Source organism: Acinonyx jubatus, chromosome C2 (assembly GCF_027475565.1).
Source record: "Acinonyx jubatus isolate Ajub_Pintada_27869175 chromosome C2, VMU_Ajub_asm_v1.0, whole genome shotgun sequence".
In the NCBI taxonomy this organism is placed as follows: Eukaryota; Metazoa; Chordata; class Mammalia; order Carnivora; family Felidae; genus Acinonyx; species Acinonyx jubatus.
In genome coordinates this window covers 11,113,098-11,134,479 of record NC_069384.1, presented here as the reverse complement: position 1 = coordinate 11,134,479, position 21,382 = coordinate 11,113,098, and the positions used below count along the sequence as shown (strand labels likewise).

Below are 21,382 nucleotides of genomic sequence, written 5' to 3'. Positions count from 1 at the left end.
TTATGACATCAAATGAATTCCATAACAGCTCCGTGTTCAAATTCTCCGAATTGTCTCAAATGTTTTTCCCCAGTTGGTTTGCTTGAATCTAAGTCCAAACAAGGTCCACAGGCTACATTTACCAGATGGCCTGTTGAGTCTTTTACTCTAACAGATTCCCCACCCTTCTTTTCTGAATTTGATAATTTCCTGGTGTTTTATGTGTTCATCTATTCCGGTTTTTTTCGGTAAACTGGCAGGTAGAAATTTGATTGTTTCGTTTTGCAAGAGGACATAAGTATTCTGGGTGTGGCATTATATGTCTGCCTTTTAGAGAAGATTGATTCTTGATACTGTCAGCCTCATCCATCCAGTTTAAAGTTCCCCATCAACCTTTCACCTAAGGATTCTAGCATCCATTGTAACCATTGCGTAGGATTTATATAGTTGCTTTCTCATGATTAGAGATAAGGTTAGACTTTGATTCATTAGGGACTATAAAGGGTGACTGTCTAATTGCATTTTTCCTTTTGTATCAGTGAGGTTTTTTTCTGACTTGTGTTTATTCCTGTTATGTGTATCATCCTAGGGAACGTTATAAAAGGATACATTCTTCATCTTCGTTTCGCTGAGGATGTTCTTGGACTTCCTTCATGATACGTCCTCAATTTTCTCATCTGTAGATTGAGGATAATTATCGTGCCTTCCTCTTGGGGTTTTTGTGAAGATTGGATGAGCTGGTACATGTAGTGTAGAAATGGTGCCTGGCACTAGTGTTGGTAAGTGTAGTTAACAAAGTTAACTCTCAGTTCTTTGGAAACATTTAAACCGTCAGGTGTAATGAAGAGGCGGAGAAGGGAGAGAGTCTTCATAAGCATAAGCTGACGTTAGCGAGAGGCTTGGGCTTGTATTGAGTGGGCTAAAGGAAGGTGCTGCTTGCCCACACTGACCTGCCTTTTGCATGGAAATGACTGCAGTACAAGAAGCACTTGGATATCACTGCGCACTACGAGGTGGATGTTGCTAATACCTGGAGCACGTTCTGAAGTGGAGTGAGCCCAATGAAGTATGTAGACCACTCTTACGGTGGGCAGGTAGGATGAGATCGTGTCTCCGGACACAGATTTTTACTACCTCATGGCCCATTGAGATTTTCCCCCCAATTGAGATTTTTATCTGAGCAAAAGGCTTCTTGCCTAGTTGGATTTGCCTGGTCATTCCACACACCTTCCAAACTTTGTGATAGCTGATGTTTTTGTTATGGGAGGAAATGCTCTACTCCCTTTTGGCCTTTTAATAATCTGCCATCATTTATTGCCTGAAAAGACCCACCATTGATGATTGTGTAGGATATTGAAAGTATCGGGTATCTCGGTTGGGTACTTGATCATTAATATTTGATTCTTTTACTTAAACACTTGGCCTGCCTGCTGTGTGCCAGACTGTTCTAGACATAGATTGCATCACTGAACAGCACAGACAATAATCTCTACCCTGATGGAGTTTACATTCTGGTAGTGAGGAGACAGCAAACATAAACAAGTTTACAGTATGTTAGAAGGTATCGAGTGCTGTGGAAAGAAATAAAGCAGGATAGGGTGCCTGGCTAGCTTAGTCAGTAGAGCATCAGACTCTTGGTCTGAGGGTCGTGAGTTCAAGCCCCACGGTGGGTGTAGAAATTACTTTTAAAAATAAATAAAATAAAACAGGATGAGAGACTGAGATGGCTAGGGCAGTTACTTTTGAGCAAAGATGTGAATGAGAAAAAAGCAAGTTTTGTGAAAATCTGGGAGTGCTGAGTGTACCCTGCAGAGGGAACAGCAAATGTCAGGGCCCATAGGTGTGTTTGGTGCATTGTGAATAAAGGGGTGACTGCTTCCTGTGTTTGTTGATACCGTGCGGCGGGCCAAGGGCCAAAATTTGGAGGTAGGTGAAGAGGTGAGGGCATTTCGTTAACTAGACAAGATTAAATGGTGATTCGGATCAGAGTTCTAGCATTTGAAATTGTAAGTGGATTGATTTTAGATACATTTTTTGAGGTAGACCCAACAGACCAGTGGACTGATGGTGTGTGGCTTGAGAGAGACCATGCAGCAGCAGTCAGTCAAGGATGACTGTGTTACTGACGTCATAGGACTTGGGCAGTAGTGAGGATGGGTTCCCATTCCTTGAGATGGGGAGGACTGACAGGAAGACGGGTCTAAGGGATATGAGCCAAGTTATTCACACTCCCAAACAAGGATAGGTGGTCTCCAAACTTCAGTCAGAACTGTGCCCCACAGATTTTACTACGAGAACTCTCGTCCGAGAGACAATCAGGTATTGCCAGTTCTTTTAACCTAATGTCTTAAGGATGGAGGCTTTAGCAGGTGAAGGACGCCTGGCTTGGGTAGTAGATTGATAGAGCCCACGGTAACAAAGTCAGGTGGAGAAGGGACTAGATTTAATTTTATTCTCTGGTGAAAGGACTGATTAACAGTGCAGAGAGAATGAAGGCAGAAGCCTTGGCTTTGGATGGTGAGAAGGAGGATAAGCCCTGGTCTTAGAGCTGACGCCATCTGCTCTAATTGTTTACTTACCTCAGTTTCTCCTTACATGTATCCATTTACATGTGATCGTACATAAATACTTCAGTTGAATTTTTATCCTGTGTTGTTGTTGTCCATTTTGTAAACATTTGCTGTATGTACATATATGCATCTCAGGTATTTTCTCTGCAAGCACAGATTTTTAAACATGGTTGATACGGAATGATCTTTTATTAATTGATACGGTTTATGTTTCTTCCTATGAGTAAAGAAATGTTCTTGTCATTAAAGTTGGTATTGCCTAGTGATGACAAGGGCGGAAACTATTTAGACAAATGAATGTGAGTGCAGATCTTGATGTAAATACAAATAATAACTGATAATAAGTGGGGCAAGTTCTGCTACTTTTTGGATTCAGGTTTCTCATCTGTGAAACGGTCATTAATAACTACTTGTCCCGTGATTGTTGTGAGGAGCACAGTCATGCACACAGCACTCTGGGTACAGTGTCTATATAAGGTGTTAAGACTTAGGTCAGTTAGTGTCATTTATCACTCACTTGTCTTTGACCGTCACCTCTTACAAGCAAACATAGGCGCTGCTGCTGTCTTATTTCATATTCTCATTTCTCTCAAGAAGATTATTGGAGTTTGTTCCATATACGTGATGTGGTATCACCCACATAAACGTTGAGATTGGTGGTAATTTGAAAGTTGTCCCCATACCCAAAAGGTTTTCATTCTCTTGAGACTTTTAAAACAACAACGACAACAACAACAGTACAAAACATTGTGAGCCAGACTTCTGTATTGATAGAAGCAGGTTACAATGAGTATATCTTGGGGAATGTGTGTATATGGATAAAATGGTAAATCTGGTAGTTTATGATTTTTCTTAGGTGAATAAGATTTTATTTGAAGAAATGGTTTACTTACATGGGAAACCGTCCTCCTAAACCCCTTCCCTCCCCCATACTTCGCTAAAAGTGGAGCTGTTCCCATCGGTAGGGGGTTGCTCGAGTGGGGCTCAGATCCCTGCCCACTCTGCCTCTCCTTCCACCCCTGTGATGATACACTGGGACTAGAAATCCCTAGAATACACTTTAAATGCCATTTGAATTCAGAATTTCATGCATTTCTTATGTACTTTTAAAAATTTGAATAGGTAAGGTTGTAGGTATAATAGAAATGTTTTGCGGAGAGATTTTAAGGGCAAACTCCTTACATGTTTTAGGGACTGTTCTATCATATGATTACATGTAGTGTTATCTTTAGCTCCACTTGTAATTTGAAATTGGCTGGAATTCATATCAGTTGTATTAGGAACACTTCTTTCGCTTTTCAAGTGTCACTGATAAACTGCTACCAATACTCATTTCTACGTTTTTAGAATAAGTGTGGGTTGAAGAAGGTCCTGTATGAGTACTCACATACTCTGTACCATGCACCATTAGTCTACTGTGCTAGTGGAGTTTGCTTTACTGAACCTTGAGTCAAGGTGACAAAAGTGAAAATGAGTTATGAAAAGTCCCTAAGAATTTTGTATAAATTTAGTTTGTGTTTTACTTGAAGTGACGTAAATAGGAACTAATTATTCATGATATGGTTGAGAGCCTCTTTGAAATATTTGTGGGAGAGCTGCATATTTAATATATTACTTTACCTAGTTCTTTTCTTTGTAAATAACTTTTGTGAAGAACCTAATATGCCTGTATTATAGTTGACAATTTAAAAGGAGTTGATATCATTTTTAGTCCACACAAGTTGTAGAAGGTAAAGAGACACTTACTGAGTGCCTGTTTGTTGTAGCGTCAATATTCTGTTCTTTCTGTGTTAATTATTCCTTATCAAATCATTAGGAGCTAGTTGGTGATTTGATTTTACAGAGGAGACACTTGAGGCTGATAGAGATTACTTGCCTCCATCCTGCGTTTAGGAAGAAACAGCTTGGGCTCCAGCCCTTCAGTTTGTCTGCTTTCTTGATTACGCCGCTTATATACATGTTAGTTTTCAGAAGTGTCTGTGTTCTATAACCCTGAAATTACTAGCTGTTCCAGTGAGCATTTTTCCTTGGATCAGAATGTAAGCAAGACCCGGCAAGAGTACTATTAGTAGTGCTGGACTGGCCTGTTCAGGTGGTCCTTTGTGTGGTTTTTAAAGTGACTCCAAAGCTAAAATGATTGTTGTTTGGTCACTTTTAGTGTCACTGTATTCTACCCTTTGTTAGTCCCTTTGCTTCATTGAATTTGTTATGATGTGGAGCCCTGATAGCTTTAGGAATTGTTTTTCTTGTTCTCTGTTGGTGACTTTATTTCTAGAGTGACTATATGTCCTGGATTTTATAGATTGTCCCAGAATAATTTCCTAGTTTGGAAGATAAATTACCTGGTCACCCTAGATACTAGGAAAGAGATGTTGGATTTGCTTATTATAATAATTATATTTTTATTCTATTACCTAATGGGAGGTTAATAGCTGATTTGATTTAATTTGGTGTTACCTGTTTTCCCTTTTTAGTTCAAACACAGCAAATATTTAGGTATGCTTCTCTATTTAGATTAATTCTTCGGTTGTAATTTAATTCATCTAAACAGTACCAAAATTGTATTCTAATTTTGTGCAAAACTATCACCAAAACACTTTCTGAGAAAGAAGCTCTTTCCTCTGTGGGGGCTTCTGCTTTGTTTTACACTGACTCCCCTTGTGTTTTGAGATTTGGCTAAATTCATTATACTGCCCATCACCACTAGGGGACCACTTTATACATTCTACAAATAATACTCCTATGATAGAAATACTTGTTTCCTTAAAAATTTACTACCAGGGAACCAACCCATATATTTATCATTCATGTACCTCTTTTATTACTTGTCTCACTCGATGGGATTTACCTGAACCAAGTAGCAGCTTTGTTCTAATAATATAAAAACATAAAAAGCTTCTTTTTGGCTGATGAAAAAATTTCTGCATGTATATATTTTCTGAAAATAAAGGAATTCTGGTTAGTGTTCATTGTGTTTTTGTCATAGAAATATTCAAAGGAAAGAGAAAAATACGAAGAACTTATATTGTATATTCTATTTGGAACCATTTTTAAGGAATGCACAGTTTATTTCCTAACAGAGTAAAGTTCAAGGCTGTGACCATCTGTATTCATGACTGGACTGTAAAATTTAGCTGCATTGCATTATAGTATTTTATATCGTTCTACAAACTAAGTTGACCTATTTTTGGTTTTGTTTGTTTTTCCTTTTCCAGTCTACCGGGTACTGGTCTCTGGATGTTTTTTGTTTAAATTGGAAAAATCTTAAGCCTGCCCACAGACTGGTATGGTATCCAGTGAGATGGGGACTTGTTGGCAATGGCTTTTGAATGGTCTGAGGAGACATAGGCAGACAGAGTTGAGCTAGTGTTTGGCCATTCTCTGCTACCTCTCCTGTGGGCAGAACATCTTTTCTGTAGCTTACTTGCTGTTGTAGAGAAGTTAGGGGTTAGACCAGGGTGAACATTTCATTCATCAGGGAGCAGAATGTGGTTCGGATATCTGACTTGCATAGATTGTATTTGATAAGAAGAACAAGGATACTGATATTAGCAGTGCTTACTAGTGATTTAGTGATTGTTCTGTTTCTGAGCACTTGGTTCTCTGAGCAAATAAGCTACTGGTAGGGGCTGCTACAGCATGTATTCTCCCCTCCCCTCCCAGCAAAACCCCTGGATGTTTTGTTTGTCCCTTCTTGGGGGAAACAACATGGTTGGTCAGCTACCGCCACTGAGAAGAGCAACACCTTAAAGGGCTGTTCTGATTTGTGAGTTAGGCTTTTCTGTGTAAGTTGAAACAGGCGGCTTGGTAGTTGAATGGTGGGGAGAGCTTTGTTGAAGGCAGGATTTCATAGCTGCCAGCAACTATTTTCTTTGTAATTAAGGACCTGCCCCTTATACTGAAACCTTAAAGGTGCCCCCCCCCCCCCCTTTTAGAGAGAGAGCCTGCGTGAGCATGAGAGAGGGGTGGAGGGAGGTGGCGGGGTGGTGTGTGTGTGGAGAGAATCTTCTTGACCTTGGGATCATGACCTGAGCCAAAATCAAGAGTCAGATGCTTAACCGACTGAGCCACCGAGGCTCCCCTAAAGGTGCTCTTTTAAATAGTTAATGCTTATTAGTCATCTGATTATATTTTATAAAAAATTTAGGTCATTCTTCTTACATAATGTCCAAGGGTTCCTTTAGAAAGTTTTGGAGGTCACAGAACTAATGACCAGCTTCAAGATTTGGCAGGTATGAAGTGATACAAATCCCAACTGTGTTAGTGTATTTTATGCTTTTGTATGTGGGAGTTTTATTCAGTCATTATTGACACTGGCTTTTAGGAGGAAGGATTTTAATCAGTTTTCTAAGTATAATTATTACAGTGCTTCACGCTTAAAAAGGCATAAAGATGGGTTTAAGTAAGACACGTCTGTCTAGGCAGCATTATGAATAAGGCCTAATAACCTAACTTGGTAGAACATTTCTGTTTAGGCATTGTTTCCAGCTCCTTTCCTTGCCAGTGAGAGGTGTGTTTTTAAAAGTTTTTAAAGGGAGCGCCTGGGTGGCTCAGTCAGTTAGGTGTCCGACTTCAGCTCAGGTCATGATCTCACGGTTCATGAGTTCGAGCCCCACGTTGGGCTCTGTGCTGACAGCTCAGAGCCTGGAGCCTGCTTTGGATTCTGTGTCTCCCTCTCTCTCTGCTCCTCCCCCTGCCCATGCGCGCGCATGCGTGCTCTCTCTCTCTCACAAAAATAAACATTAAAAGGGAAAAAAAGTTTTTAATACTGTGGTCTGTTTTGAATAGTTTTGGAAAGAAGTGGCTTTAGTATCATTAATAGGGTTTAAGTTTACTACTGATTTTTAAAGAAGTTGCCTAGATTCATCAAAAAGCAACCTACTTTGTTGAGTATAGGAAAACATTTCACTTTGCGGTTGCTTTATCACAAAAGGAGAAATCACATTAGAAGTTGATGTGTGGAAGGCATTAGGTTGAATAACAAATTGTTCTTTATATTGATCTTTCAGCTACAGTTATAATTAACTTTGTAGATTTAGAATTTGTCTCTTTTTCCAGGAGAAAAACCATCAGAGTCATGAACTTGATTTTAGGTGGATTTAAATGTCTGTTTTCCAGAGTGATTTTTTTTTTTTCTTAATCCAGGACTGAAAAGTTATCTGATTGACTTAATTGAAGATAATATATTATCTAATGGTTGATAAATGTTTGTTTTATTGAGGTTTGGAAGATATAATAATACTTTATTTTTTGGACTTTCAGAAATTTTTTCTTCCCCTCTCTACTCTCCTAGCTTTCTATACCCTTTAACAAGAAAGCATTATTAAAAGGAAAAAAAGTACTCAACAAAATCAAACCTTATGTCTGTGTGCCTTTATCCTCTCAGATTCTCTTGGAAATAATGCCTGATGAAAAAGAAGGCAAGGAAATTACCTTTTTGAACATTTTTCAAAAATCTTCTGATGTCCTCCTTTTAGCTAGCAAAAATAATAAAATTTTAGGGTTTTTAAGTTGTATGTTCCTAATTTTTTTGCGTGGAATGTTTTGTTTTCCTTTAGGGCAGGAGTCCTCTCACAATTTCTACATTGCTGTATAACTACCACAGATAGACATTTGTGGGGATTTAGGAAAATTTTATTATAATAAATTTGCATAGACTAAGTGATACTTAATTTGGGGGTAGATGATAACATCCAGTAAACTCTACCTGCCTGTTCCATCCTGGACCGTAACTGGCTATAAGAAGTGCATTGTTCAGGATTTATAGCATTTGAAGATTTATTCTGGTGCCCTTATGAATAATTAGTGTTTTTCTCCCTTGCTCCTTTAAGGTGCTTTAATTAAGATCTTGGTGTCTCTTCCAGTCTGAGACGATCACAGTAAGACAAGAAAAGGCAATGTCATGGTAGGCAGTTCTTAGTTGCTAGAGAAGTTAGGCCACTTAGTTATCAGGTTGATGAATTTTTGTTCTTAGTTCAAAATGATAAATATTCTCATGACTTTTAAGTATCAGATGTGCTAGTATAGTTCTTTTCTCTGGAACTGAAGTATATTTTAAAAGTTTTTCTTTTTATAAAGAATGTCTTGTTGCGCCGTTTTGCTAGACTGAAAGTTTCCTCATCACTTGGTGAGACCCTCCTCTAATTCAATCTTTGTCTTTTGTCTTTGCTGCCTTGCAGGGTTGGTACAGTAGGCTTCACTAACTTAGCTGCAACTCAGAATTTCTCCTCCAGCACCTGAGTAAATGCTGATGGTCTTGTGGAGAGTGGATTAAGAGTACGAGCTAAGTTCTCAATCCCAATTAAGAAGCGGAGGAAAATTTAAACTGTCTCCTTCAAAGTTTATCACAACCACCACCATCAAGACAGCAAACCAAAGGACAAAGACTTTGACCTGCTGTGTTGCTCTGTGTAGTCCAGTTCACGTATGGTTTACAGACTTGGCTGGGGTTACTAATGAGTAAATAAAAAGTTGGACACTTCCTGTCGTTGGACACTTATTCACAAAGTTACCAAAATGAGGGCTGTACTGGAGACAGCAGACATTGCCATAGTGGCCCTGTATTTTATCCTGGTCATGTGCATTGGTTTTTTTGCCATGTGGAAATCTAATAGAAGCACCGTGAGTGGATACTTCCTGGCGGGGCGCTCTATGACCTGGGTAGCAATTGGTGCCTCTCTGTTTGTGAGCAATATTGGGAGTGAGCACTTCATTGGGCTGGCAGGATCTGGAGCTGCAAGTGGATTTGCAGTGGGCGCATGGGAATTCAATGCCTTACTGCTTTTGCAACTTCTGGGATGGGTTTTCATCCCGATTTACATCCGGTCAGGGGTATACACCATGCCTGAATACTTGTCCAAGCGATTTGGTGGCCATAGGATTCAGGTCTATTTCGCAGCCTTGTCTCTGATTCTTTATATCTTCACCAAGCTCTCAGTGGATCTGTATTCGGGTGCCCTCTTTATCCAGGAGTCTTTGGGTTGGAACCTCTATGTGTCTGTCATCCTGCTCATTGGCATGACTGCTTTGCTGACTGTCACCGGAGGCCTTGTTGCAGTGATCTACACAGACACTCTACAGGCTCTGCTTATGATCGTTGGGGCACTCACACTTATGATTATTAGCATGATGGAGATTGGCGGGTTTGAGGAAGTTAAGAGAAGGTACATGTTGGCCTCGCCCAATGTTACTTCCATCTTGTTGACATACAACCTTTCCAACACAAATTCTTGTAATGTCCACCCTAAGAAAGATGCGCTGAAAATGTTACGGAATCCGACAGATGAAGATGTTCCTTGGCCTGGATTCGTTCTTGGGCAGACCCCAGCTTCAGTATGGTACTGGTGTGCTGACCAAGTCATCGTGCAGAGAGTCTTAGCAGCTAAAAACATTGCTCATGCCAAAGGCTCTACTCTTATGGCTGGCTTTTTGAAGCTTCTGCCAATGTTTATCATAGTTGTCCCAGGAATGATTTCCAGGATACTGTTTGCTGATGATATAGCTTGCATCAACCCAGAGCACTGCATGCAAGTATGTGGAAGCAGAGCTGGGTGCTCTAATATTGCTTACCCACGCCTGGTGATGAAGCTGGTTCCTGTGGGCCTCCGGGGCTTAATGATGGCAGTGATGATTGCGGCTTTGATGAGCGACTTGGACTCTATCTTTAACAGTGCCAGTACCATATTCACCCTCGATGTGTATAAACTCATCCGCAGGAGCGCAAGCTCCCGAGAACTAATGATTGTGGGGAGGATATTTGTGGCTTTTATGGTGGTGATCAGCATTGCATGGGTGCCAATCATCGTGGAGATGCAAGGAGGCCAGATGTACCTTTACATTCAGGAGGTAGCAGATTACCTGACACCCCCAGTTGCGGCCCTATTCCTTCTGGCAATTTTCTGGAAGCGCTGCAATGAACAAGGGGCTTTCTATGGTGGAATGGCTGGCTTTGTTCTTGGAGCAGTCCGTTTGACACTGGCCTTTGCGTACCGTGCCCCAGAATGTGACCAACCTGATAACAGGCCAGGCTTCATCAAAGACATCCATTACATGTATGTGGCCACAGCATTGTTTTGGGTCACAGGACTTATTACTGTCATTGTTAGCCTTCTCACACCACCTCCCACAAAGGAACAGATTCGTACCACCACCTTTTGGTCTAAGAAGAGCTTGGTGGTGAAGGAGAGCTGCTCCCCGAAAGATGAACCATACAAAATGCAAGAGAAGAGCATTCTGAGATGCAATGAGAATAGTGAGGCCATCAACCACATCATTCCCAATGGGAAATCTGAAGATAGCATCAAGGGCCTTCAGCCTGAAGATGTTAATCTTTTGGTGACCTGCAGAGAAGAAGGCAATCCAGTGGCTTCATTAGGTCATTCAGAGGCAGAAACACCAGTAGATGCTTATTCCAATGGGCAAGCAGCTCTCATGGGTGAGAAAGAGAGAAAGAAAGAAACAGAGGATGGAGGCCGGTACTGGAAGTTCATAGATTGGTTCTGTGGCTTTAAAAGTAAGAGCCTCAGCAAGAGGAGTCTCAGAGACCTGATGGAGGAGGAGGCTGTTTGTTTACAAATGTTGGAAGAGCCTCCACAAGTTAAAGTAATACTAAATATTGGACTTTTTGCTGTGTGTTCACTTGGAATTTTCATGTTTGTTTATTTTTCCTTATGAACTTTTAAGGATATGATGAGACACTAACTTAAGAAAATACTGGTCTTTGGAAAGAAAAAAAAAAAAGAAAACATGTAACTGTTGCATCTCTCAGGCATTGTTTACGCTGTAGGTTTTAGCCAAATTTTACTTAGCAGAAAATCATCTATTTGCAAGACTTTATTTTCCCAGAGATGGATGAAAGCAAATTTTCAACCTAAATGAAGTAAAACTTGTTTAACAGACTGAATTGTGCAAATGTGGTTTAAAATTTTCCATACCAAAGTAAGGAGAGACCAATTATTCTCATAGAACATGTAGAGCAGAATATATGCTATTACAAATAAGGTATACTGTCTGCACTGCCAAATCTTGGTAGGCCTTCTTAACCTGAAGTAGAAGACTTGCTCATTTCAAAGTTTTTTCTGTCTTTGTAATCCCTACTACCATTTAAAACTGAATTTGTAGACATTGTATAATCAGTTGTGTACTGAAAACCTAACTCATGTTCTTGTGGGGTACTTGTGTCAGGACAAGTTAGTTCATTTGCCAGGCTCATTTTGCTAGCATGAGCCTATGGATTCTGAATGCCAAAAGAAAGGAAGAAGAATGTTTTCCTGTAGCTGTTCTTGTACCACCAATATATGGAATGTTGAGCAAAAGTTGTTCCAGTTCCTTTTTTTTTCTTTTTTTCCTGCTTTGACTGAAGTTTAAGTGAACCATACTCAAATGACCATCAAGTCTATCTTGATACATTTATGTCATGACTGTATTGTCAGATGATTAGGGGAGAAAATGAAGTAAACATTGCTGATGATCCCCAGATTTATTGACCAAGTTCAGGTTGTTTATACAGTTTGGGAATTAGCAGTCCTCAAGCAGTGTTTGGTCAGCTTATGCTAAACAGGTGACTACTCGCACTCCACTAATTCTCTAGCTTTGTTCTTTGTTCTTGTCATTTGGTAACATTTTTTATTAGCCACATATCTTTCCAAGTGGATTCAGTCAGAAGATATGTCCAGAAATTTGAAAAAAAAAAAAAAATGTCACTGCCTTTGTGCTGGGTTGCCCCATGATATATTGAAGTTGAGCTTTTGGAGGGAAAATTTAATTCTGAGATCATACTGTGTCCTTGAAAAGTTCCCCCTGCCCCCCGATTTACTTTTTTTCGAAAGACTTGCCATCTGTACACAGCCTCGACATTTTTGTTTAAAAAGTTATATTGACCTAGAGCATGAGGAGGTTTCAATGCAAACTGGGCATCAGTAACAGAAAAGTCAGAGTGCATGCTTTGCCATTGGTAGATTGTCAGTATTGTCTTTCTGTGGAACAGCATGTTAAAGAGGTGTCAAGAATAAGAACTTCTGGGCTTAATAGTATGTCTTGTGGAGGATATTGTAGGACTTGTGTAAATTATAGGACCCTCGATCTTCACATGGCATGGCACTCCGTTGTAACCTTCATGGATGGGAATCTTTTTCACAGTCTGATTCCCCTTCGTGAGGGCAGGGTACAAAAGATGTTGGAGGAAAGCTCTATAGATCATGTAGTTATGTATCTGTGTGCTCAACATGGTCCTTTTTCCTTTGTGACATATGAAGGAAACTAATTGTGTATCTACTTTCTTTGACTTTCCTGTAATCTCTGATACTTTTTAAATTGCATGATTTTATTAAGCTTGTATTCTTTAGGGAAAAGTATTACTTTTTTAGATACTTTTGTAGATTTTGAATCAAAACTCAGTCCTAATAACTTTCAATTTTTTGTATTCTGTAAACTAGTTTCATTATGATGGACTTGATTAGTCCAAAGTTGATTTTAGAAATTATCAGGTAGCATAATGTCTTCCCATCTCCAGGAGGCTTTCTGATGGACTGAGTCTGTAGATGAAAAAGTAATTTATGTATGAATAGCATGATTTCTGAGAGCTTAGAGTGCCTTGTAGAATTTTTTTTCCCAATTTCATTCTTAAGATTTAGAAGTTGGGGGCCAAATAAATAGGGACCATTCTTTTCTTGTATGGAGGAGGCTGTGGCTGTGACATATCTAAGGTTACAAAAAGTCTGTTGGGGAGAACAGAGAACCATGTATCCAAAGCTGGACTCATGGTTAGTCCTTTTCTCAAAGGAACTATTTTCCTTTGAGACAACCTTTTTGGTATTTGGGAAAATAATAGGACCTTAGATTTTTCAAATTGGCTTTTAAGTCATAGGGATTAAAATTTTCTTTGAACACATTGCTGTGTAACTCTCCACAAAGAGGATTGACACATTGGCTGGGCAGCCTTCTTAACCCTTCTTTTTACGGCATAAATTAATAGGTGGTGTTTATGTAGGTTTTTTCCTCTTTGTTTAATGTTGAGTCCTAATAGTTTGGAGTATTAGGATCCCCCTATTTTCTCTTTGCTGCTGTCTTAGTACGATACGTGAAATACATCATCTTGTGTCTATTTGTGTGTATATAGCAGTAGGTCAAGTTTAGAGTACTAATGTCTGTAAATAAGGAATGACTATTAGCATATCCATTAGGATGTTTATTCTTGTCAGTATAAACATCACTGTGTTGAGACTGAAGTCCCTGAAGCTTGCCCTTCGTATTGCTTTCCAGTAATAGATAATGTGCTTGAATAAGTATGTGGATTGCCGATTGCAACTTCATTCAGGGGACCATTGTTCAGTCTAGATTTCATTAGAATGATTGCTCATGGAATGATACATGGTCTGTTTTAAGCTAGCAAAATGTTCATACTTTACACTAAATGGGTCCTAAATGATGACATTTGCTCTGTAGACATATGTATATATTTTTATATTGGCTCAAGCTAAGGTTCAGAATTGAGTAAGAGTGATATTGACTAGAATAGTTACCTAAGAGTCCAAATGAAAAGTGAGAACACTGGTCTGCAAAAAGTAGAGACAAATATTGTCTTATCTGTTCTTAATGGTATCCCCAGTTCTTAGATTTTTGTCTTTCCACACAATCTCAGTCTTAAGATCTGATGAGAAGAGCTTATTATTCAGGCATGCAGAATAATTATTGGCTCCAAAAATAACTATATCCTTTTGCCCCGAGATAGTATGTGGCTTTAGAAATAGCTGAGCTGAGCTTTTTCTGCAGCCATTCTTTTCCTGGTGAGGTTATCACTCATATCTTTAGGTTAGAGAAGCATCAAGCAATAGTGGTGGTACTGTGTCCTTTAGCCTAAATTCAGCAGATCTGCTCTCCCAAGGCTTCCGTTTCCCTTGGCTCAAAGGATCCATTGTCTTTTTGTACAAAGAGGCTGGCCAGGGTCATAGTTCTTAGCATGTCAAGTAATTAGCAGAGACCTATCCTATGTGAAACTTCACATTTTAAGAATTGATTGGGAGGTTGTCACTCAGTTCTCTAACCTGAGGCTAATTGGGAGTGGGGGACTGAATTCTTGTCCAGGACGCTTGGAGTCTATAAGTGTCTCCATTTCTCAGTCCGCTGTTTTCTTCCCTGTACTTACAGGGTGAGTGGATCTTCTCCTCTGTCTTCGAATATCATTTAGTGTAGCCTGTGGGCTATTCTCATTCTTTACCGTCCTGAAGACTGGCCATATTATTAGACCCGTCAGTGTTCCCACTTGGCAGTATTTGGCTTACTTACTTTGCTTATACTTTTTACTCTGCTGTGTCATTTTCATCTGAGGTATGATGGGTGGAAAGGACCATGTGGGTATGGAGTAGTTACACCTTACCATGCCCCAGGTTTAGATTGAGAGATGTATGTAGACCGTTCCTGTTACATTATGTGACCACGGAGACATGCCAGGACAATTGTTCTAAGAAGCCAGAAAAACTATAAATGAGATGCTGAGAAGAAATACCTGGCTGATAAAAACACAAACTTAACAAATTAGGTAACAGACAAACATTAGGTTAAAATGTGCAGACGTAGAATTCTATTCAGTGAATTCCAGAACTTGAAGCATCTTGGCTATCAGCTTATTTAAGCCTTTCCTCATATAGATTCGTATATCAACGAATAAGATCCAGCCTGTTAAAAACCCTGGTTTGATGTTAAATATTGTGAAGTAGGAGTTTTTAAGCCTATTTGAGGTTAAATGACTGATATTTGATAGTGACGCTTTAGCAGAAAAAAATGCTTTTAGGCTTGTATTCATAAGATTTCTCATTAGCAAAATGTTACATTGCATAAGTCATTCTGATGTTAGCTTGAACAGACTTTACAAATAGGGTATACTCCTATTTGTGTGTATACTCACCTACCATTCAGAGAGACTGGTCTTTCCCTTTGTCTTCCCTCACATGCTTTAATTTTTCACCTATTCTTTCTTTTAACATTTCTCAGATTCCTGTTTTGATTTTTTTATCAGCTTAATTCACTTTCAGGTTTATTGCTGTGATGTGCAAAAGTGCTGCTTTGCCCCAGTTTTGAATACTTGGATTCCAAATAAATGATTCATTAAGTATAGTCGTGTTTAAATATACGAAATTTCTAGAAGCTTAAACTGTTAATTCTCCAGAATGATCTTCTCAGGCTAATGTTCACTAGTGTTCACTAATAAATGCCCTAATAATCCATCAGTATTTTATTCTGAAAACTCTTTTCTTCAAAAATTAGGGAGACAACAATAGTTAAACTTCATACCGATCCCTTTGAAATGGTGGTATCACAATGCAGAGAGGAATGGAGTTTGTTTTGATGCCAAAAAGCCTTGTTCTTTCAGTACTTTAAAGGTGAAAAGTTGGAACTAGTCAGTTGGCATATAGAGAAACCCTTCTGTACTAGTAAGGTGTGAAGCTGGATTATATAAGAAGTAATCTTTTGATTACTACATTCGGTTAGCTTATTAACTCAGGGCGGCAAACCCCTTTTCCTCCATTAAGGTCACTTCTCTTCATTTGGTATCCTTTTTATCAGACTCTCCCCTCTGTTGGAAGACTTGGTATTCAGCTACTCTGACTCCTAGAATTGGATTTAGCTAAGGTTCAAACTATATAATAGGCTTTGCCAGTGCTGAGTCCCACACCATCATTCACATAGTCATATAAATGTTTTTATTTAAACTTCTTTCTCCAATGCCGGGAATAAGGCTTTCAACTACTAATTCACCTTTAAAGGAGTGTTATGAGAATGGATATAATTTATGTTTCTGTTTCCATCTCAAATCCTGTAGAAAAGATAGGACTTTGGCTTAAGCACTCTTGTTTCTCTGGTAACTAACAGCCTTAACCATTGATATATTGCCTTTTATTCAGAAATAGATGAGAAAGATTTGATGTATTTGTATCGTTACTCATTTCATGTACTTTACTTTTAAGGGGAGGACCATAATTGGAAGCTGTTGGTTTAAACCAAATAACCTTACTTTATGTAATAATTTTTCAGTGTGGTTTGGTTACCTGGATTCATACTATGTGTGAAGAGAGGGATGCTAGAACAAATAAGCAAATGAAGAGCAAGTCAAGACAAAAAGCACAGCGGTCTCAGATTTTTCTTAGTGTAGGAGCAATGGCTTTACTCGCAGAAAAGCACTAGATCATAATTGTTGCCCATGACAATTGTTGCCCATGTTGCCAATCCTTTCCTACCCCTACCCCCAGTTAAAAATAGTTTACAGTCCGTGAACTCTATCGATAGGGGAAATACATATTTCAGTGATTTCCGTAACAGCACAAGTTGACAGTAGATAACCACAACCTTATTGGACACTTCTTGGTAAATTCACCTTGTAGCCCAGTGCTGCTGGAGGAAGGAGTGTTTACTTTATCGCCTTTGGACAAACTAGTCTGGATAATTTTTCAGTATTTAATTGTAGCCTAGACTTCTGTAAGTGGAATTTTCCTTAATAACTCGCTTTTTGGTAATAATAGTTGGAAACTGAAATTAAGCTTATTGCTATTATTGAAATCCCAAATTGGCAAAGGCCAGTATATAGGGTATTTCATAATATAATCAGCTTCTGAGATTTCTGTTTTGATTAGTGCCTTCTGGTTGCCAACATTGACTCTGCTAGTTTACACATTTCCCTTTCTTGATAGAATATATTTATTTGTTACAATTCCTCTTTTTAAATTTTGTTATAACTAGTCAAGGAAATACAAAAAATGCATTTATATTTACATACTTTATATGCAGCGTTTGTTTAGGTTCAAGGAAACCAAGTAGCTCTAATTCCTGTTGCAGTTTAAATGTTATTTATTCATCTATATTTGTTTTGTATCCTTCATTAAAACTATAAAGTTACTTATTCTGTGAGTATATTTTAACTATTGTGTTTCCAGTGTAGGTTTAATAGGCATATCTGAGAACATACATGTGGCAACAGTTTCACATTCCATGTTAGATAAAGAGCTTAAAGTAGAGGTCCGTAGAAAGCACAAATCCTGTTCACGCAGGTGTGTATCTCCACACGTAGAAAGCACAAGACTCACAGTGTTTCTCGGTGTCCCGCAAGTGCCAGTCATAAAGCCCACCAGGCGTCTGTCTTGGGAGTTATGGAGGACCACTGTTTTGAAAGCCCTAGACAATGAGGTCATCTAAATTGTGGTCCTAAATGAGAAGGGATTCAAATGTAATAATCTGAGTAAGTTTGTACTGCTGTGGTAGAGGGAGAGAAGACCAATGTCAAGAATGTTGCAATTATTCTTGGGGTTACAAGTGAAAATGGGGTTTATGGGTTCTTTCCTATAATCTGGAACTAACTGGGACAGACTTTTAAGCTTTTGGTGGGTGGGACAGTTTGATAAACTTCTGCTTTAAGTTGTAGACCCATTTGAGTTGGTTTTTTATCTTAAGTCTTGAGGAAGTTTTACCTGCCATCAGTAGGTTCCTGAAAACATGGAGAAATTTCACATTTTGACAGGGCAAATACTTGTCTTTCATCTTTGTGTAGGTTTGTAAGAGGTAAACTTATCTTTATTTTTTCGTGTGCTTTACTGCACTTCATTTTAATAGAGCGGAATTTGGTCCAAGTATTCTGAGCATCAAACTAAGTCTGAGACAACTCTGCCAAACGAGCTACTTTGCTTTTCACAGTGGTTGTAAGAGTCTAAAGGATTCTTTTACCTGTACCATTCCCCCCCGCTTCATGACCAGATGAGGTGAAATCTATGGGTGCAGCAGAAGAAAATGTGTTTTTCTTGCACTCGGTTTTGCCCTTGTTTTCTTTACCTGCATAGTCCCAGTCTATCAAGAATGCATAAATAATCCCTGTCTTGAATTTTGCCCATATGTCAAAAGCTGTAACTCTCAGAATGGGAGACAAGTGACTACCTTTGTTCCCACTCTCCTCTATTTTGTGTATTTATCTTCTTAGGGAAAGACTTGGTCAACTCGGATAATACATGGAATGAAGATTAAAGCTGGTGTAGACTGGTATCACATGTTTTAGAGGGGTTAACCAGAGCGCCTGAAGGGAGAGATTCATTCCCCCTCCAGCAAAAAGCAGTCAGGTGTGTTCCCTCAGTATTAGAATGTAAAACCTCAGGCTTGGGGTGAGGGTGTGTGTGGTGAGGGCAGAGGGGTGCCAGAAATACAGGAAAAAAAGAGGCTTGAGGAGTATCTTTGGTTTAGCGATGTGTGATAAGGCAAAACAGTTATAATCTGTTAATCCTATATAGTATGCGTCTGTACCTTTAAATGTTTTTAAATTTAAAATCATTTGCAAGAACTTCATGCTTTTGAAGATTCCTTTGGCAGAATTTCTTTCATTTAAAATTCCATGGAAAGTTGCTTTAATTATTCGTCTAGGTGAAAGTAGTCCTAGCAGTGTAAATATGTATAATTAGAATTTTCTAATTTCACTTTGAGATCTCTAACTTTTGAGTGGCAAAAACAGATCAACAAGTCTTTTGCTCATGGACTTTTCTGTGGCGTTGTTAAAATGCAAAAGCTTTATTTTTGTTAATAATGACATGTTACGTTAGTGTCAGATGATGATACGGCATCTGTTCCCTGCCTTTCCCCACCGGTACTGCTTTGGTTTATAGATTGCCAGCAGAGTTGAGAAATGGAGCAGGGATCTACCCATTCTTTGCTTGGACATCCCATTTTCTGTTGCCCAGACCTGTGTTGGCAATCATGTATGAACTATGTTATGCTTCTCAGTACTTATTATTTTTTTTGATAAGGTGGATATCAAAAATAGTTGCTGTGCAAAAGTTAGTAGTCTTCTTCAAGAAGAAAACCGATTCCTTTTCTAATATCCTGTGAAATTGCTTCATTCATTTCTTTATTTTTAAGCCAAATGTCAGCAGAGTACTGCTGCTTTTATCTAGTACTTTTGATATGTAAGTATTGCATTTTAAAAAGATGTCTACATTGAAAGCTGTTTTTCCCAGTGTCCTCCCTATTATACTCTGTTCATATTTTCTGTAAGAGACCAGTCTGTGCACTGGGGGTGTGTATTGTGTAAATGTACCATTTCGTCAGTTATGCATTGTAGACCAAATGTGATTATAAATGAAGCTGTTGAGTCCTTGGTGAGTTTTTTGAATTGTAAACTGATTTCCAGTGACCGTTTGTTGTCCACAGGTTTTTTTGTTTGTTTTGTTTTGTTTTGTCTTCAGGTTTGACCGGGGTCCATCTTCACATTGTACAATGTTTTAGTTGCAAGCAGAAAGTAGAATTTGGTATAAACCAGGTTATTTCTGTATTGAAAGGAATACCATTGAAATTGTAGATTTAGGATTGTTAACCATACATGACAAGTCTAACTTGACTATTATTCTAACCTACTGTATACAATCTGATTTTTAAAATTGTAGACATGTATGATCTTGGTTTAATGTGTTTTTAAAAGTGTTATTGTTGAAAAAATGGAAAAACAATGAAGCAAATCTGCTAAAGAGCTGTCAGTTTTCATTACTGACTCTGTAAAATACACTGTTCTTTGTGTACTGTGTGTTATTTTGCCAGCTGCTGCATTAGCCTTCAAAAGTATTTGGAAACTTCAGATGAACTACATTTCTTGAAAAGTATATTCCTTTCTGTGGTATCTTGTCCTGTAACTGAAGTATAGTAATTATTTTATGGAAATGTTATTAGCACTTCTGTACCAACTTTGAATAAAATGAAAAATTTACATTTCTGTGACTGAGTATTTTCAGTATGAACACATCTGCCCTCAAAACTTGACGAGGTTCTGTGTCTAGAGTTGAAGAGGTTGTACCTCAGTGCCTTTTCTCTTGGCTCACCACAGGTTTTCCCTGCCAGTTAATGCTGTTCTTTACCAGTGTAAACCAGGGCGTACAGGTGTTGATTCAGAATTGAGTGACATGGCAATCACCGAGTAAATAAAAATTCTCTTAGTTTATCACTTCTATTTCGAAATGACTTCAGATCACAGGAAAGTTGTGAGAACAGTATGAAGAACTCCGGGATCATTTTCATCCAGATTCACCAGTAGTACACATTTTTGCCACATTTGCTTTGTCATTCTTTTATCATACACACTTTTCTGAACCATTTGAGTGTTAAGTTGCAGACATCATTCCCCTCTACTCCTTCAGTAGTTGTATATTTAAGACCAGGACAATCATCTAATCAGAATGTAATTATCAATATCTGGAACATGACAGTGATGCAGTATTTCAATCTGACGTCTTTATTCAAATGTTGCTGTTCCAATAATATCCTTTTGTAGCATTTTAAGTTTAGAAGCCAGTCCGTTGTATTTAGCTTTTATGTCTCTCTCCTTTAATTAGTAATTCCTCAGTTTTTCTTTGTCTTCCATGGTATTGATAGTTTTGAAATTTAGAGGCCCTTTTGTGAATGCCCCTCATTTCCTCATGGTTAGATTCACACTATGCATTTTTGGCAGGAGTATGACATTAGTGAAGCAATGATAATGTCCTCAAAGCTTCATGTTGGGAGGTACGTGATGTTGTTCCCTTAATGTTGACATTAACTTTGATGCTTGGTTAAGACGGTGTCTGTCGGGTTTCTCCACTGTCAACTTACTGTTTTTCCTTTAGCCAATAAATAATTTGTGGGAAAATTATAAGAGATTACGTAAATAACTTACTCCTCATCAAGCTTGAACCCCTGAATTCAGTGTCCATAGGTAATTTTTGCCTGAGCAAAGTTACTACAATGATGATGCAAAACAGTGATTTTTTTTTGTAAGTTTTGTTGTTGTTTGCTATACTCAAATGAAGAGCTTCCTCCTCTTCCCATTTATTTGTATGAAC

The 21,382-nt window shown here is 38.6% G+C and overlaps 2 protein-coding genes across 6 annotated transcripts in view; both read left to right on the top strand.

Moving 5' to 3' along the window:
• SLC5A3 (solute carrier family 5 member 3) overlaps positions 1-20,276 on the top strand; it is a 34,719-nt gene extending 14,443 nt beyond the window's left edge. Inside the window, exons 2-3 of one of the 3 annotated variants that reach the window (XM_053220596.1) lie at positions 569-758; positions 8,729-20,276. In XM_053220596.1, coding sequence (XP_053076571.1) covers positions 9,066-11,222 — 2,157 coding nt within the window. In that variant the 5' untranslated portion in view covers positions 569-758; positions 8,729-9,065 and the 3' untranslated portion in view covers positions 11,223-20,276. Of the gene's footprint in view, positions 1-141; positions 759-8,728 lie in introns of those variants that run through there. The other 2 variants (XM_015062563.3, XM_015062564.3) reach the window with 2 other exon arrangements.
• Positions 1-21,382, top strand: part of MRPS6 (mitochondrial ribosomal protein S6) — a 66,698-nt gene that overhangs the window by 14,569 nt on the left and 30,747 nt on the right. The window lies entirely within an intron of this gene.